This window comes from Vombatus ursinus, unplaced genomic scaffold (genome assembly GCF_900497805.2).
Source record: "Vombatus ursinus unplaced genomic scaffold, bare-nosed wombat genome assembly UNPS02014798.1, whole genome shotgun sequence".
NCBI lineage: Eukaryota > Metazoa > Chordata > Mammalia > Diprotodontia > Vombatidae > Vombatus > Vombatus ursinus.
In genome coordinates, this window is record NW_020954576.1 from 35,571,001 (window position 1) to 35,591,044 (window position 20,044).

Sequence of the window (20,044 nt, forward strand, 5' to 3'; positions counted from 1 at the left end):
GAGTAGAAAGAGCACTGTACCTGAATTATGCAGAGTTCACTTTGTAACTTTTTCGTTAAATGCTTTGGGAAGACATTTTTCATAATTCATTATATGGTTTCTTCTCATGTTTTCTTTGTTACATTTATTTAAACATTTTAAAACATATTATAATCTCTATATTATTTTGTTTTTCTATAGTAATTTATTAAAATGAGATGGCTGGGGAAGGGAAAAAAGAAAATTATATAACTTTATTATATATTTAAAAGGAAGAGTAACTTATACATAATGGATATGCAATTTCATGTGCAATCTTTTTTTTTTTCTATTCTACTGTACTACTACCTCTATTCTATTCTACTATAGAATTGCTTGCTTTGTTTCTTTAGTTCATAATATAATCAAGAAAACAATTTTTTTTTAATGGGAGGGTACATTACAAGCTTACATGCCTGTTTGCAAATAGGCTCACCCATTTTGTTTTGCCCAAATTTGAAGAAAGATTAAGTATTGTTCAAAAGTACATGTAAGATCAACTTTACTTCTACCTAAAAATTATAAACAAAATAATGAGCTCTTTAGGAAGTAAATTCTCAGAAATATTTGAAAAATATGTTTATTGGAACTCATTGTCGCTTTTGGTAATTTATGCATTGTTGAAGTATAGTCACATAATAGTTTGTTTCAATTGACATTGATCATTCTCAATATGAGACCATGTAAGTGATATTAAATATTGGTATATGAAGCATTTAGTATGAAGGCTTGATATGAGCACGTACTTTGTTAAAGGCTAGCGATACAATAGAAGTAAGTAAAACAGTCCCTGTGCTCAGACAAATAACTTTTTAATGGGGAAATATAATATATAAAAGGGAGCTATTAAGGAAGAGGTACCCAATGGCATGGTGTAGTTAGCTATGAAGCCATATGGAGGCCAACTTTTGGGCAAATGAAGTGCAAGCACTCAGAGCTGGCATCCCAAAGGAAGAGTCATGTTTTAGTGAAAGGGGAATGTGAATGATGGAATGAGTGAAGCGATATGGAAATAGCCAGGAAATGTCATGAAAGCCTCTCTCCAGACCTCACAAGACTAAAACTTAATATCTGAGCCTGCCATTCCAGAGTCCAAGGTTCTGGTGAGAGGTTGATAAACATGATGATACCTCCATGTTTCATATCTGTTTCGATTCCCTTCAGTGAAACTATAGAAACCAAATTTAATATTTCTATAACTGAATGTGGAAATGAGTTCTTTATTTTGCCCACATGATGGTTTTTTTATGGTTGTATTTCTATATAACTTAAAGAGCTGATTCTTTTTATTTCATATGTATGCATTTGTAGTGAACATATCAGAACTAATTCCTAAATAATCGATATGTTCCTTTATTTATTCCATCGTATTGAAGGGCCATAAATGATAGTTTTCCCAGTTCCTTTCTTTGAAATAGTTTATAGTACAACCTGATACAGGGCATGTAGAAAGCACGTTATGCTGGGGGGGGTGGCGCAGGGAAGCTGGTATGTCACATGACCTCAGTCCCTCTTTTTGCTTATTATACACTTTGTTGTCCCATACATATATATTGGGATGAGTTACTTACATTTCAATTTCAGGTGTTTTAAAATCTTCTTTCTCATTTAAGTGGCAACACATTAGGAGGGTTGTTTCTGTTTAATCCCAAATATAAAAGTAGTCAGTTTGATGGGTGTTTGTTCACTCTTACCTATTAGTTCAAGACTTCTACGAACTTTCTTCTTGTATTTATTCTGGAAATGTGTACCATTTCTTTTAAAAGTATTAGGTGCAAGATAGAAACTCACAAAACAAACAATTTAATGAAAAACAAGGAAATTTAGAAGCTTCGCATTGCATAGTTAAACTTTATGTAGAGGAATAAAACATGTTTTCATATCTTGCCTTCAAATCCCAACCATGGAACCAGCTAATTTTAAATCTCGCTGAACTTTAAAAGTTTTAAATGAATTTCATCTGCTCTTCTTTTTAAAAGAAATTTCATTTTTTAAAATTAGAAATAGAAATTAAGTAGAAATAGAATTTAAAATAGACTGTTGTTTAGTGCTACTGCTGTGTCACCACCATAGCCACTACTTCTGCTATTTTATTTGTATAGTTGCTCAACCCTTAGGACTACTGCTGTTATTAGGACTAATAATAAAATGTTACCATTGTACATTCAAATATTTAACCATATCTATGATCTCATCATTTTAAGAGCTTCCACCAACAATACACATATATAACATCCATGCTTGTCCATCCTCTGGGACTCATCATGTCTTTGTTCTCCCCAAAGTTCACCACAGTACGTTTTGCCCAAAGTACACATTCTTCCTTTCTCCTGACATTGGGAGGGTAACAGTGGAGCATGTGGGCTGTGTACCAGTCATCATTGTATTTATGTGCCACTCAATAATTCAGAGACCACTTTCCCATCATTTGAATTAGATGGCTATTATCATTGACAAACACCTGAAAAACATGAGCCAGAAATAAAAAATTCTCCATCAACCTTTCCTGGTTCCTACAGATCCTGGAAAGTAGTACAAACTCAGAATTTACCTTGATTTCTCTCTTTTATCACGCAAAATTTCTTTTATATCTGGGTAAAAAGTGGATGTATATGCTCCTCAAGGAATTTACATCCTAATGAAGTGCTTTAAGTGGAGGTGGAAGCTACCTGGAGGGATACAGTAAAGTGGCTGCACGGAGTTTCTTTGAGGCCCCAACCTGGCACAATAAGGCAAAATGTTTGCTTATCAGAACCCAGGGAGCCAGGAACAGAGTCCAATATTCAAGGCAGGAGAGTAGAAAACAAAATGATCATGGGGTTCAAAACACCTAGAGCATATATGTTATTTTTGTAATGTCATTTAGATTGCAGAAAGCCCTTTAGTACCCAAAGGATTTAAATGTTTCTCAAAGAGACCTAACATGAATGCTTTACCGAATTCATAAAAAAAATATGCTGAATCACAGAGAGAAGCTTTTGGAAATGAAGAAATTGGAAAGATAAAGACTAGAACATTTTGGGGACAAAAAGGAGGATCTTGAGGTTCAATGTAAAAAGGGTTAGGACAAGAATTTAAAATAAGATCCCAGGCCTAAATGTTTGGCAGTGATCATTTAGTTAGCTATTTCTTCACTAAGAATAGTATCTTTAGTATGTAGCAACACTTTTGACTATTGCATATTTCTTTCAGAAGATAAATTATGCTGTAAAATCCTGGTTTCATATTAGCTTTCCCATTTATTAAACTTTTTGAATATCCCATGAAAATACTAAAGTGATTTCATTTAACCGTACACTGATAAAGACACACAACCTATCTTATCTAGACTGGAGCCAACTGTGTGTCTTGCCTTACTAGAATATGTTTGCTTGCTAGATACACTTGAAAATCTTTTACTTTTTGATAACCTGAAAATTGGTCTTTGTGTTTCCCTAAAACACCAGTGTGAATTTGAATTGGTCATATTGAATTTTTCAACTCTATCACACTTTGTATATTCATTGATAACGTGCATGAAACAGGTCAAGAATTTAGTAAAGAATGATCATGATATTCAATTCAATTAAGTTACCAGTATATTATTACTTTCTACAGAAACATGATTTTGTATAACCTATATTAAATTGCTTGCCTTCTCAATGAAGGGAGAAGGGAGGGAGAGAGGAAAAGAATTTGTAACTTAATTTGAAAAATGTTAAAATGTTTTCACATGTAGTTGGAAAAAAAATTAAACATTTGGAAAAAAATAACAATCAACTTTAATCACTGTAGAAATATTCAATGCTCATGACTATGCTATGCCAGTATAATAAAAATGACAATACTACCAAAAAAAAAAGTGTCCCTACTTCAACTCAGTCTAGCCTGTTGTTTTCTGCAACACCCTAATCATATACCTAGCCTCTTTAGGTCTTCGGTCCTACTGATGTTGTATTCAGTTACTGTATACATGCAGCCACAATTGTGAAGTTCAGAATATATGACTTTCCCCTTCCAACTCTTAATTGTTATGTTTAGAGTTACAAAGGTACTTAACAGCAGAGCATCTAATCCAATCCCCTTATTTTACAGTTGATAAAATTCAGGCCATGTGACCTGAAGTTACTTGTCCAAGATTGTTCTTCCGTTCTCCATCCCTTTATGTTGCCTCACTCGCTTTAGCAACTCCCTCCTTAGACCCCAGAGGTCCAGGGTTCTTTTTTTCCTCTTTCTCTCTGATGAAAAGCAATAAAGCGCTTTGGCCTAGTGAATAGAGAGCCAACCTTGGAGACAGGAAGACCTGGTTTCAAGTCTCATTTCTGAACATGCTAGCTGTGTGTTACCCTGGAGAAGTCACTTAACCTTTCAGTGAAGTAAGGAACTCTCTCAGACCCTAAGTTGCCAAGAATCTCCCAACCTGAATATCAGAGCAAGTTCGCACATTCAGGTATTGCTTTCTCACTGAAATCATAGATGTAATCCTATGATTTTTTTTTTGGCTAGGCAGTGGGGTTAAGTGACTTGCCCAGGATCACATTGCTAGTGTGTATCAAGTGTCTGAGGCCAGATTTGAACTCAGGTCCTCCTGACTCCAGGGCTGGTACTGTATCCACTGCACCACCTAGCTGCCCCCATGTAATCCTTATTTTTGTCGACTGATCTCTTTTCCATCCAATTCTATATAGAAAGGGGTCTATTTAAGTCATTTGCTCCAAGACATAGATAAGTGTATTTCTTTTCCCCATAAGTTTTGTATTTTAGTAGTAGACAGTACTAGTATTTTTCAGTTTTGGTTTTTTTTTTTTTAACCAAGTAGCTGGTAGAAATATTAAGGAGTTAATGGTTGATTATCTAACGGCCTGTTAAGTTTTTCCATGTCTAACCTGCCTTCTTGTTTAAATTTGTCTTATGCCTATGTTTTGCAGGGGTAATAGAAATTGCTATGTGTAGTCTGTGTCAGCACAACAGCTTCAAGAATCTAAAAATTGTAATAATAAACCACCATTGCTTTGATACAAAAAAAATGTAACTTTATGCTCTCCCACATCCTGTTACTAGATCATAATTTCTGTGTAGATGGGGAAACAGCTCAGTGAACAGAACAATCTTATTGTGGACCTCTGCTACCATCCTTTTCATCTGTAGCTTCCAATGTCCCCTAAGCCCTCTATTACTATGCATTTCTCTCCCTGTCCCGGAGACCCCCCAAATACTTCTTATTTACCTCTCCACTGTGTTATACAAGATAGCTTACTTCCTCAGCAGTATAACAGAGTCTCTCTTTTTCTTGCATTAGGGGTGCGTCTTGATAGAGTACGTGGAGGTCGCCAGAAGTACAAACGCAGAATAGATGCAGAGAATAGCCCATACCTGAACCCTCAGCTGGTTCAGCCAGCCAAAAAGCCATGTAAGTACATCAGATATTTTGGAATTCCCAGCATGCAAATGCTTTTCTTTTGACTTAGTGTGTCAGCCCACTCCACTGCCTTTATTTAGTAGGAGTTCTCTTTGTGTAAGGACTATGGCATTTATTACCAGTGAGTTTCCCACAAAGAGAATGTAAGATATAATCTAGCTAATTACAATTTTTGTGTCAAAAGCTTTGTGAGTTTCTCACCTTTTCCAGTTTTGTTTTTAAAGCATATTAATACACAGTTTATGCAGTGCCAATTTTACATTTACAGATTGTCTTTATTTTCAGTGGGACATAAAATGAACCATACTGTGATCATTAGCTCGTTGGAGTTACTGGTTTCAGATTTCACAAGAAAGTGATTTTTGTAGTTTTCACTAACTAAATGAGTTTTACTGCTCAACGTCCCAATGAAAATACATTAGGGGCCTCATTAATTTGGAGATATAGAAGGTTAACACAGTAGTTACCAACAAATTAAGACAAAAATGTTCCACACTAATGATAAGCATAGGTTGGCAGTTCCATTTAAAATGCCCATATGGGCACTAAGAAATATTTTAAGAGAGCCCATGATTTTCTAATTCCAGGTTGCAATTTATAATGTTATTGTTATATTAATGAAAGGTAACTTCAGTATAAATTGAATACAATAACTTTTTCAGTTCTCTGAAAAATACATTAATTGAAATAGTGTAACACACCTCAAGTTTTGGGATGCCAAGTCAGAATTCCTGTCAGACAGTCATAGAATGCTTTGAAAGCTGATCATAGAATTCTCCTGTTCAGTTGTCATAGTCGCAAAATCCATAAGTAGCACAATTCTACAGAGTTTGTCTCTACAGTTCAACCATCATATTCAAGCTATTTTACAAACCCCCATCTCTTCTTCTCCCTTCCTCCCCCACTCCCCAGCATTTCCTTCAAACTCTGTAGCCTCCAGGAGGGGTCACTGGTGTGCACATTGCTGGGGAGAGTCTGGAAGTCTTTGGAGCAGATAAAACAGACCTCGATTTATAAGCAGAAAGGCATTTTTAGCTATGTCGAAAGAAAAACAACCAGTTTTACATGAAATTGTAGCTTAAGGGAACATATGGCATAGTTTCCTTATGCCTTTCCAAAAAACATTATGTTGATTATACCTTCAGTTGTCCAATCTGGCATCTTTTCTTCAGCTTCTGTAAGCTGTTAGCATTCTGTAAATATAGTCTGGGGCTACATTAAGCAGATTTTATGCATCATAATAAAAACTTTCTGATAATACAATAAAATTTAATAAACGCTAATGCTTAGTTTAATTACAGCTCTAGTTTTTCTGGAGTCAGTATCGTACAGATTTTCTATTTCTCATTTATTTTATGTTGGCATGCACTTAAAAATCGTTGATAGTTTCCCTTCTGAAAGAAAAACTAACACGTGCCCATGTTAAAGTCAGAATCATAAGGGAATTTCCCAGGATCCTTGTGCAATGCTGAGAATCCTGGGAAGTAACGGGATGCAATACCTTTAAGAAGCTTATGGCAATTTCAGCAAGCCTCATTTGTCTGAAATAAACTACCCTTCTAATAAATCATTACTCATTATCTAAAGGCCTGTATGTTAATTTTGCTTAGTTCATCCAATTAGTGTGTTTTTGTAACAAACATTTATAAAACTTAATTTTCAGATTGTGTCAGATAAGTGTCAAGAGACAGGGAATCTGTTTTGTTGAGAAAGTAGCCTGGGAGATTTTCTGGACCCTGACTGATCGTTTGTGCAGTACAAAGGCACAGGAATGAAAATTGGGTTCTATTGATTCTAATTAGGAAACATTAAATAAGATTTACCTAGAAACAGTGCTCATGGCTATTCAATTTTCTGAATGATGGGCCTTTTTAAACACAAACTAAATTTCTCTATCCCTTCAATGTAAATGTCCTTTGATACAAGTAGTATTTTTCCCTGTAATGAAATGACTAGAATTTCATCCCCTCTCCTTTTTACCTTTTATTGGTTTTTTTTCTCTGACACATAGAATATAATAACCTGCCCAAAGATTTCATATTATATTGTCAGAACAATTAAAGCTGAAATTTTCCAAATATAATTGAAAATATATAGTATGTCCCTATATCATCTGAAAACAACTAGTTTTCTCTGTAAAATCTGTGATTCAAATAGAATAATATTTTCTTCAAATTATGGGGGTGGGGGGAATAAAAAAAAACAAAGAAAGAAAAACATGAACTGGAAAATAGTTATTTTTCTTCACAAACTAAACCAGAGTCCTAGTTTATCTTAAGTGTTCTCTTCTATAAATGCAGTCCTGGTGATGTCCATATTTATGATGATTTGCACTATCATGACTAAGAAAAGTTGATTATGAATTTGGAAAATCTGCCTTTTATTTCTGTGACAGAGGGAGGATGTTATAGCTAAAGAAAATATATACATATCCTTTATTTTAGGAAAAGCATATATTTTCAATAAAATGAAAAGAAATAATAGGTGTCCTTTTTGTTTCAAAAACAAAATGTTTATAAATGATAGTTATGCTCAGGCTTTCAGTTAAGGCAGTAATAATCAAATATCCATGTTTTTTCTAACCCATTCATATCTCCTTTGAAATCAATATAAACCACACATGGAAAAGATGCCGAGGTTCTCATAAGGGAATGAAAATTGGGCCAGCCAGAAATTATTCAGTTAGCAAGGCTTTACAACCCCTTCTATAAACTCTCACATGCCCCAAAGCAATAAAACACATTTGATGTGATGCTTTCCATTTGGTTCTGGTGTATTTTATGTAGGATTTTTTTAAACATATATCACAACTTTCAGATGCATAAATATGAAAGAGAGAGAATATTAGACAAAAGAAGGGCTTAACAGAATTAACGAAATGGACACCAGAACTGAAGAAATAAGTGAACATTTAAGGAGGGATTTTTTTTTTTAATGCTTTCTCATTCTGGTATTGGCTGTATTTGGGAAACGTGCGCGTGCGTGCGTGTGTGTGTGTGTGTGTGTGTGTGTGTGTGTGTGTGTTCGTGTTCATTTGTTCATTCAGGGGGGAATTATGATACAGGGGGAAACCAGTCTCCTATTTAGTGCATCTCAAAGAGATGAGGTTATATATAATCAGTCATTCTGCCAGGCAGAAGAACTATGACCTTTGCCCATTTTAAAGGAATTAAGACAATGCCTTTGATATCTATGATTTTCATGGGCAGTCACCTCTATCCTACATTATATCATAGATTTTATTAGTTTGCTTTTGGGCATTCCTTTAAAAATATTATAATTCTTAGCCCCCATGGCATAACAGTCTCTTGATAATCAAAACACATATGAGACAGCACTTTCTTTTTACCTATTTGCAAGAAGTAATTTTATTATAAGACACAGAATCTCATTCTTCAGCAAGGAGACCAAGAATTGGTTTTATTCCATTCCTTATTGATTGGCACAGTTTTTGATTGGGTCATGTTAAGGTCTTCTTAGAAGAGATATATTTCCAGAATGAATGTGAATACTGTAAGCTAATGCCTTATTCACTATTAGTTTAGGAAAACAGAATATTTTATGGTTGAGAAAAAAGAGGATGATACTACTAGTGATGTTGTAGTGCTCTGGTCCGTTCCTGCAGATAACAAGATTGTCTCACATTTGCTGGTGGCTGAACCAGAGAAGATCTATGCCATGCCTGACCCTACTGTTCCAGACAGTGACATCAAAGCTCTCACTACCCTCTGTGATCTGGCAGACAGAGAATTGGTGGTCATCATTGGATGGGCTAAGCATATTCCAGGTACAATAACAGCGGCAAAAACAAAACAAGACAAAACCCTCATTTTTGATGTTTCAAACTCTTTTCAAAAACAAAAGAATCTTTTAGACTTTAAAAAAGATTGTGTGGTGTTGTGATTTATATATTTCTTCATGTTGCTCAGTAGGTATGCATGTTCAAAATTACCATTTTCAGATTTTTTATGATATAAAAAGAAAGAAGACTCCAATGATTCTTTCAGAACTTATAAAATATTGTGTGATTATTAATTCATAAAATTATTTTTATTTGATGGCTTTCTTTTAATGATAACAAATTATAAATGTTCTCACCTTTTTTACTGATTCTTTAATTAAGAGCTTTTGCTGTTTTGCTAAAATACATTGATACCTTGATACCAACTTCATTTTATGGTAATTAAATACTTTTTTTTCTGATAGAAAGTTTGGTAGAATGCAACAAAAAAGCAAAATATCATTTAAAAATTTCCTTGATATAGGATTTGGAGTCATTGAACCTAGCTACTTTGTGATTCAAAAAAGGTTATGACTTTCTAGCAATAGTTTAAATTTTACCCTCTTTCATTCTCTGTGCCATCTGTAGTGAGCATTTATTCTCTCTCTCTCTCTCTCTCTCTCTCTCTCTCTCTCTCTCTTTCTCTCACTCCCTCTCTCCCTCTCATTTGTTCACTCACACATGCATACACACACACTCACTCAGGGTTCGGGTTTGCTGATGAAATGTTTAGTTTCTATAAGTATTACAATTTATGGATAATATATTTAAAGACATGCTTAATTCATAAAGAATTATATGAACATTTAATTTTTCCTGATGTTATTTGAGAATTGAAAATTTTAAATTTTCCATTTTTTCTCACATGAAACATTACCTCAGTAGAAAAGCATGTAACTACAATTTCAGAGATAGTCAATATTGGACCCAAATGGTCTTTTTTTTTTTCCCTTGAACTTTGTACCACAAATGGTTTATAAACAAGCTTTTGAATCATGAGCAATGTTTTTCTGGTGCAGTTAACTTATTTCTGTCTCCTTAAACTAGTTTGTCTTTATGCTTTGAATGCTACAGTAATTTCTTTAATCAAATTGATGGAAGTCCCTTTCCCAGCCCACACTGAAACCAATTTATTGGTCATGATACGCCAGCTATGTTGCTAACAGTCGTAACGAACTGTCAGGCAATATCGCAGTGAAGCTAATTTGAAGTCATTAGGTGTGCAGCATTCAGGCAACAATTTGTTACAGTGGTTAGGAACACAGCTGACATTTCTGAATGGCTTTGTTCGTTGCAGTTCTAGATGAGCCCAAGCAAATTGTAGACTAATTTAAACATCACTCTGTATTATACCAGCTACTTTGTCTTACACTGTTTGCTAATAAAGCACCTCAAATTAAGTCAAAACTAGTTAAATAGGTGAGCTTGTGAGTTTGCTCTTTTTTGATGATGCCAACTTCATGATTGTAGAGTCTGCATGAGATTTCAGGCATAAGACTGCTCAGGCATTTGTTTTGAAATTGCGTATCTGTGGCTTTCATACAAGAAGGAGAGAGAAGTTTGATGGGGCCTTAAGAGTTATTGAGTCCCCCAAGACAAAAGATAAACCTGTCAAATACTGAAGTATGGCTAATGACATAAGTCCTACATATAAAATAATTGGAAATGAGAGACAGCAAAGAGGTTTTTGGATTTTGTTTTGTTTCCACCAAGAATCTTTGTGAGCTACGCTGAAGTCAGAAGAAGGTAAGAACACCATTTGGCCAAAGGCTTTGGTGATAGAATGCCAAAAGAAGCCAAGTGTCCAATAGTCAGTAAACATTTATTAAGAGTCTATTATGTGCCACACACTGTTGTCAATTTGGGGGATACAAAAATATGCGAAAGACAGTCCCACTGCGTAAAGTCAGTCAATTTAAAGAAGAACCAAAATTAAATCTCTCATTTGTTATTCCATAGGCATAGTAGGAAGCCATCCAGAAATCTTTGATCTTTCTCAGTTAAGTAAAAAATAAAAATGAAAAAAGTTTCCTTTTGTTTTCTGATGACAAAAAATTAAGCTTTGCGGAAAGGTTAAACTCTTACCACAGCAGTGGTGTGAAACTGAAGTAGAAATGGACCCCTGCAGGCCACATACTGACTTAGGAAACCACAAATTAGTGTTATCTGTGTTGTATGGTATTTTAAAAAAAATTTTTTGTTAAAACATTTCCCAGTTACATTTTAATCTGATTGAGGTTCCACTCCAACAGCATGTGATTTTCATACCTCTGCTCTAAAGATTGGTTGCAAAGAGGAATGAGGGTTTGGGAAAAGAGATTACATTAACCATGAGTAAATGCTGTTGATTTTGAGTCAAAGATTGGTACTTGTGTAGATTTGTGAGGGTATTATTGATGGATTTGAGATTTATGATCTCCAGCTGTGATTTTGTTATATTTTCAGGATGCCCTGAACTAAAGGGGGGTCATAAAATTTCAAGGTAACAAAACAAGAATTCCCTTTTAATTGAAAAATAAAGATATACCATTAGAGATGAATGGGATTATAGACAAAAAGTAATTTTACTCTACAATTTGTAATTTCCTGGTTTTGGAAGTTTAAGGGCCTAAGTGATTAAATGATTTGCCCAAAGTCACATGGTTGATGAATGTGAGAATAGGGCCTATAACCTGGCTTTCTTGACTCTCCATTCTAGAGCTTTTCTGCTGTAGCACAGTCATTGCTGAAATGCCATAGAATATTTTTTTTTTAGGAGAAGGAATATGACTTCCTTGAATTGTGCAAGGGTCATGTGTCACACTACAGTTGAAGGCACTGGTCAAGACCACCAATATATTAGAGAATGTTCAAGGAAATAAAGTATTATAGGGATGTAAAAGTGAAAATGTATTATGTATATTTTACACACACACACACACACACACACATTTATACTATACTTTGATAAAAAGTAGAACTGTGATAATAATCATAGGGTAACAGTCCCAATAACAACGGTGGATTCAGAATTTAAGTCTATTTGCAACTTAATATGCTAGCTTAAAACTTAACTATTAATTGTTTAATTTCAACACCTTCCTCAGTATAAAGCACAAGATCATTGCTGTAAGTCTTCAGAAAATTGCAAACTCCATCTTTTTTCTTATTCTCTTCCTATCTTGGTTTTATAATTGGTTGCTCAATTGAAAATTAAGCTCAGCTCCAAAGGTGAATTCCAGAGCTCTTCTCAACTTTTAGGCATAAACTCCATAGTTTGATTTTGCCAAATAAAAAAGTAAAGAATTGAATGAAAGACTATAGTGGAAGGAATGACTTTTATCAGTCTATAGAATTAGTTGACTTACGTTAATAAATCAAATAAATGGAAAGTGTGTTGTTATGAAACATGACCATGCCTTATCTCAAGAAGAAAAAGATCAAAATGGCATTAGGAAATGCTTGACTTTAGTTAGAGGAGCATAAGGGCACAAAAACAGATGATGGTGCCCTAATAGCCCTTCTTAAGAATGACAGGGCCCCGCCATTAGCATCCTTTTATATCCTTGGAAATTGCTCATGCCTCGCTTTTCTGGTTCCTATCTGCCTGACTCTTTTTTTTATTTCTCTTTCAATTTCGTCCGCGCTCGGATAAGCGCATGCTAACACAATATGATTGAGCTGTAAAATGGAACGCTGTCGCCTCTAATCTCTTTTATGTAGATATGGAGGTACTTGCACATTGCACTTCATTCCCTTTCCATTGTTGGCCTTTTGAGAATGGGCTGCCTAGTAATGGAGGCTCAGTCAAATATTAGAGTTAGGTTTCACAGGGTGTGATAAGAAGATTATCGGCCCAGCAGTCAGATCTATTATTGTTCTTTCTGCTAGATTAAAATGTTCTTATGTACCGTAACTTCGTTAGCAGAATGCTGAAGGTGCTTAGTCAGATGCTGATGCTGCTTCATATGATGTTTGGAAAGACATCACCCATATTAGCTGACCTATATAAATGGCTTAAATATATTTATGGATCCTACTCCGTACCTTTCTTGAAAAGAATATTGGGTATTAGAGGAACAAACAGTTCGCGTGGGAATTTTTTTCCTTTCCATTTTTGTAAGAGTTGCAGGGTCATGTGTCTCCTTTGAATATGACAAATTAAACAGTCTGTTGTCCAGTAAGGGGTAGAATTCTGCTGAGGTCTGATTACTACTTGGGAATACTTGCTCACCATTCTTATAATATCTCTGATATTTAGCTGGGGGGAGGGGGAGATCATTTTACAATATCTGCTTCTCCTTAGTGGAGTCTAGAAACACACAAGTTTGTTTTAAAGTACATCGTTGCACTAAATATTCTTTTAGAAACATGCACATGTGAAAAATATTGGCTGAATTCACAGAAATCAACTTTGTCCACTTTGCTTGAAATTACACGATTCTTTCCAAAAGTGGCTGGTTAGCTTCCCATCATAAGTGCTCAGACTTTACCAGAAATGACAAAGCTGTTTAAAAACTATGGATAAAAACTTGTGCTACACCAGGGTGTAAGTTCTGATGGAGCAAATCCAGGAATGTTTTGAATATTTTAGTGCTAATGTTAATGTTTTATGAAACATTATTGCTTCAGCACACTCTTTGTAGAGCACAATATTTAAGGTTTCCTTTCTCAAGCAGCTCTCCTGGGTACAGTTTAACATTCTAAAACTGAACAAGAACATGATTTGCTGCAGAGTTGTCATTTTTTAAAATGCCCTTTCCTCATCATGAACTTCTGGTAGCACCACTCCGTGTGATAATGACATGGAGAAAAAGCATAAAGAATGTGGTGGAAATAATCACTTGGAATGTCTTCAGCAGTATACATTCAAAGGGTATTTGCCCATGTATGTGTGTGATAGGAATAGAGTGTGATGTTAGTTTGTGTACCGAACAGGGAACTTGGTTCAATATCGATTAGAGTCAAATCAGATAAAAGATACAAGACCTAGCACTTAGTAGGCTAGAATTTGATTAAGAATTTGATTAAACACATGTACTTAGCAAAGAAGCTTTTGTATAGCCATGCTTATATTTTTCTTTGGCATGAAATATGTGAAATTAATATATAACAAGTGATTTAGCTGGGAATTAAAGTAATAATAGTACCTTCAGTTTAGAAGTAGAAGACCAATTAGCGTTCAGCACTTTATACTTTTATTAACTAAATTGAATTATCGGGCCAGTTCATGGTACTTGTTAAGCTGCATTGAGTCAAGGTGGTAGAATGGAAACCCCTTGAAGTTAGGGGCTTTTATTTATTTTTGTTGGATCTCTAGTGCTCAACAGAGTTTCTTGCACCTAGAAAAATTTTTTTAAAAGTTGAATCAAATGATTGGACTATGGTCCTTAAGATGTCTGATTCGGCTCCATCATCTGGTAATAAGTTAATTGAATAGCATTATTGTGTCCAAAACCACCAGTTCTTTCCTATCCTTTTCTCCCCCTCCCCCTCCCCTCTGTGTCCTATTTCTCTCCCTAAGTCCCCACCCATGAACAAATCAGTGGTACCCATACAACTTTAAGTTCAATAGTTTTTTTCCCCCTTTCTTTTGCCTTGGTCGTACTATCTACAAAATGTAACAATTTTCTATCATGTGTAACTACCTCTCAGGTCTATTTCATGAAGTTAAATGACCATTATGTCCTTGGAGATAAGTGTTACATGAAAACCAGCCCAATTTGTTTTGTGCATGTATATTTAAATCCCAAATCAAAATATTTTTGCCGTATTTAGAAGAATCGAGGCAACCTCTTTGTTATGATATTTAAAGCAAACCTTTCCAGATTACAATGCATTTCCTTTCCCTCTTTACTCCTTATTGACCCTCTCTTCAACCCTAATCTCTCCCTCCCATGGTCTGGTTGCACTTTCTCCCCTGTGTCCCCCTTTATCTGCCTCAACCAATCTCCAAATGAATGCATGTCTATCATGGCCTTGGCGTTGACACTCTGGATATATTGATTAATAGTTGCCCTAAGCTCCTTTTAGCAAATCAAATTTTCACTTTTAGCAAGGATTTCGCCTCTGATTTATTCAGCAAAGTGAAATGCACTAAATTGACTTTGACATTCAGGGAAAATGGCTGAAAAACAAAGAGGACAGGAAAGAGATATAAATTGTGTGGCAGCTGGAGACTTCAAGCATCAGAGAAACATTTTTCTATATAATATAGGATAATTTGAAAATACACAGTTTAAACAAAGGAGAGATGGAGATGTTTTCTTCACAAAATATCCTTGTGATTTATTTTGGTAATAGAAGTGGGTGGTAAGTTTTCTATAGTCAAGCACAGAACTTCTGTTACTAACCACTGCATTATGTTTGGAAATATTTGCTAAGATGGCAAATATCAAACACCATTCCTTATAAAACAATTCTGATTACTTAAAAAAAAATACCAACTTGTACAACATAGGATCTTCAACTCAAGAATACTCTTGCTTTTTTTTTGTCTTTTTAAAAGAAGTGGTTAATACTTGACCTGTTATGTTTTCCTGAACAGAACCTCAAATTATTTCATATCTAAAACCCCAGAATTTTAAAAAAGTAAGTTTTTCAGACTCTTGTTTGCTTATGTCTAACTGGTGACTAATTCTGCCTACCTCCTTGTCAGGTCAGGGTCTAAAGAATAAGTCACTCCTTGGAATTGAGGTGTACAATCATGGTTTTCATATGCAAGAAATAAAATGAGTAGTGTGGGTGAAGAATTGAGCAAAAAGAAGTAAGATAATCCTCAGGTCACTGTATGCTACAAGTCAAATAGAGAAAAGAATTAAAATATCACAAAATCTAGACTGAATATGAAGGGATATTTCCTGACATTGACACCTGTTTGGCTATTACAGTTTAATCCGCTGAAATATTAGGAGAGTCAAGAAAGAAGGGAGAGGGATATTCCTCTCTATTAGAATATTTATCACTTTGAAAATGTGCCATAGGACAGATCCTTGACTAGCAAAGGATGCTGAGAATAATCAGCTTCTATTTCATTTTCTTATTTTGAGGCTATTTCCTATTTGGTAAGAGAGCCAATGTGGCATAATGGGTGGAGAGACAGCCTTGGAGTCAGGTAGACTTGGTTTCAAGATACACCTCTCACATAAATTGGATTTATGATCCTTGGTAAGTCACTTAACCTGGAAGGTGCAGATTTGCATAGGTAGAGGGCTTTTCCTTACCAGAAAGTTCCCTATACCTTTAAAATCACAGGCCTTGTCACTTTATATATGATAAAGACTCCTTGGTTGGTGCCCACTGTATCTGAAAAATAATTATATTTTGATCCAGCTATTTATTTTAAATTCCTAAGTGGCATCCATCATAGTTTTGTAAAACCCAAAAATAAAAATACATCAACTGGTCCTAATGTGCTTTATAATTTGTAAGAGAACTTTAGGACGACAACATTTTTGATAGACAGCTACAGGACGTCATTCTGCATAGCATTATGTAGGTGACTATATGATTGCTTACAATTTTCTTACCTAGTGTAAGAAGTCACCTCATTACCTGAGTGAGCCCAAATATATTCTCACCACCTTTCTCCTTTTAACTTTTTTTTATTACCCTCTTCCTTTTTCTCTTCGTTTCCAACAAATCTAATATGAAAGCTTCAGCACAAACTGACCTCAAAATTGACCCAGAACTACAGAAGTAGTGGTATTTTGCAAATCAGACAGCATTTGGAGTACTGTACCAGATATGCCAGGGCATTCCAGGAATTTATTGGCATATATTTTCCTTAAAATCATGCTGTTTTCCCCTAATTCAGGGCAATTTCTAACCACCTTAAATGACTCTTAATTAGGAGAATACTATAAAATAACCATTTAACTTGCTGAAATCATCTTTAATGACTGCATTTCCTAAACAGTTTATGCTATGTAGTATATAGATCTAAGAGCTCCACTGGTTGCTAGCTTAACTTGAAATCTCTCTTTCAAACAAAGGACTTTTACAAGGAAAAAAGAAAAGACTATGGATTTTACTAAGAGGCAAGTAACAGGCCTGATACTGCTCTTTAAGAGTTCTTTCTTTCTAGTCAGACTCTAGAAAGTCTTATGAGCATCCAAACCTCTGAAAGAGAGTTCAGAATTCTTTTTTTTAAATTTTAATTTCATACTTGATTTTCTTGTATTCCATTGTTTCTTAAGGGGAAAAAAAGAGTAACCTTAAATTGTAAATCACATTGAAATTTATTTAAAAAGTATTGAAATAGTGGGTAAAAATTGTACTTAATGGTAAAATGGTCAGTCTTCTTTTCCATTGTGCTGTTTTCTGCACCCTACATGTATTTCATGCAGACTGTTCATTTGATACACAAACATCTGCCTGTCTACATTTTTGCATACTGTTCTCTCTCCCTGCACTACCTTTCCTCTTCTATCTTCTCCCTCCTAGATCCTCAAGGTTCAATCTAAATGGGACCTTCTCTGTTAAGTGCTCCTTGCTTACCGAAACCAGAAATGATCTGAGTTTGTTTTTTTTTAAAGCATTTAGTAAGTACTACTATGTGCCAGGCACTGTGCTAAGTGCTTTACAAATATTTTCCTCTTTGATTCTCAGTGCAACCCCATCAGGTAGTTGCTATTATTTTTTCAATTTTATAGTTGAGAAAACTGAGCCAAACAAAGATTAAGTGACTTTTCCAGGGCAACACAATCAATAAATACTTAAGACTGGATTTGAACTCAACTTCCTGACTCCATGCTTACTACCCTATTCACTTTGCCCTCTTATTGTTGTCATTCAATCAATGAATTGCATGTGAGAAGTCATATAAAGAACTGAACAGCAAGATGTGTGATTGGAAAAAGTGACATTCATGTAGTAATAGTGAGAGATAACCAGTGTGAACAGCCTACATACTCAATTAGTTTGAGTTCTAGAGGGAAGCCCTAAGCAAGTGGTGTGGACTCCTTGTGAAACAATGTGGACAAGCGTAACACAGGATGAGGAGATATGGATGATTTGTATATTTGTACCATTGGAGTACCCACATCCATGAGCTCTCAGATGTATCCAAGTAGGGGCAACTATCACATTTGTCCAATAATTGTGTAAATGAACTCTCTTTAACCATTGTAATCTTGAAATCTGGAGTCCCATTAACCACCTGTCATATCTACCATAAAAATGGATGTCACTGTGTGTTGGTTAGGAAGTCAAATTTTATAACTATGACTTGCTGATATTATAAAATCCACTTAGATTTAGAACAAAAACGCTGTATTCCTGTATGACTAGGTCAGCAGCACAGCCTGGGCTTGTTTCTGGAAGTCATCTGAACCCAATTAAATACTGTAATTCCATGGGTGTCTCCAAAGAGCTGCTACTTTCTCTCTGAATGAACTAGGCTTCACACCTGTTTAACCTACATTAGGAAAGGATTAATTACCTGAAGTGCAGGGCTCCCTTATCCAGTCAGCACGTTTGAGGCAGGGCACATGGTGACCATCTGAAGAGAAAGCCAGGGAAAAGGAGCATCTGGGGGCTAATGGCAAGACTGACTCTTTTTAAATATATGCAGTCAGCATTTTGTAAATAAAATCAGGCTGCTGTTATTAGTCTGATTGGCCTGTATCACACTCTAACTCAGTTATTTTATTTCTGTACTATTAACTTTTCTTTCTTGTTTTTTTAAGTTCATGAGAAGAAAGAGCTGTATATTTTGTTAATTTATTCAGTAGCTATGGGCTGAGTATTGAAGGGGTTTGTGCAGGATACTGAACACTTGGGTTATCAGAATTGTGTTGTGGGAAAATTACTCTGGATACCCATGGAGCATCATTTAGGAATTGGGAGACAAAGATGGGAGAAATTTTTGAGGTACCTATTCAAGCTTAGCCCTATACCCAAATCTTTTCTAGCTTGTCAGGACCTAAGAGAGTTTGCATTCCACTGGAACAGTTTCAAAATCCCTTGTAACTTCCAATCCTTAAGAGGCCGCATCTAATAAGATTCCATATTAAAAGGTACAAATGTAAAGTCTTAAATCTGGGATAGAAAATTCTACTTCACAAGTATGGAGGGAAGGAGAATGGACGTTGCTCAGCTAGACTGAAGTTTTTTAGATAAAGATATATAAATTGTGATGGATTGTAAATTCGGTGTGATTCAGCAGTATAATGTGGTAGCCATATGATGGCTAGTGATTTCATGTGTGAGCCATGAAAGCAGAATTTTGCTATCTCCAAACAGCTGTAGTATCCAGGATTAGGGCGGGGAGAGTCCAACTTGTACCCTTCCCTGGTCAGACCATCACATTTATCTTACGATGTTCCTTTTTTGAAGTACCATATTTTAGAAAGGACACTGATAAGTCAGACTGTTCAGAGGAGAGCAAGAAGGATGGTCAAGGGCATTAAAGATTGGCGGGAGTTAGTTATCTACAAGTCTTTGAAAGACTCCCTTGTAGAAGAAAGATTAGCATTGTTCTGCTTGGTCTCAGAGGGAGGAAATTGGAGCAAAGAGTAGTAGTTAGATGTGAGTTAATATTTCTTAACTGCATTCTGCCACATTAACCATTTGTAGAAAGGGAATCATTTCTCTTAGTTTTCCAGACTTGATATATATAAAATAAGATTTGTCATCTTCTCCTTCTATAACTAAACTATTTTGATTGATGACACTATCTTTTCCCAAATTACAAAGGCCTTGATCTTCTCCCCTACTCTTCTTATACAATCAACTGTCACTTACATTGATTTCCTTGTTTATGCTCTTAATTATCCAACCTTGCTTCAGGCTTTCAATACGTCTCCCGTGGTCCACTTTGATAGCCTAACTAGTTTCTCAGTTTTCACTCTCCACCGATGCCTCAT

General features: G+C 35.3%; 1 protein-coding gene across 5 annotated transcripts in view; it reads left to right on the forward strand.

Annotated features, from left to right (window-relative positions):
• Window positions 1-20,044, forward strand: part of ESRRG (estrogen related receptor gamma) — a 658,508-nt gene that overhangs the window by 597,296 nt on the left and 41,168 nt on the right. For 4 of the 5 annotated variants that reach the window (XM_027871328.1, XM_027871329.1, XM_027871330.1 and 1 more), the window contains 2 exons: window positions 5,297-5,407; window positions 9,021-9,203. In XM_027871328.1, coding sequence (XP_027727129.1) covers window positions 5,297-5,407; window positions 9,021-9,203 — 294 coding nt within the window. The remainder of the gene's footprint in view (window positions 1-5,296; window positions 5,408-9,020; window positions 9,204-20,044) is intronic. The other variant, XM_027871327.1, reaches the window with a different exon arrangement.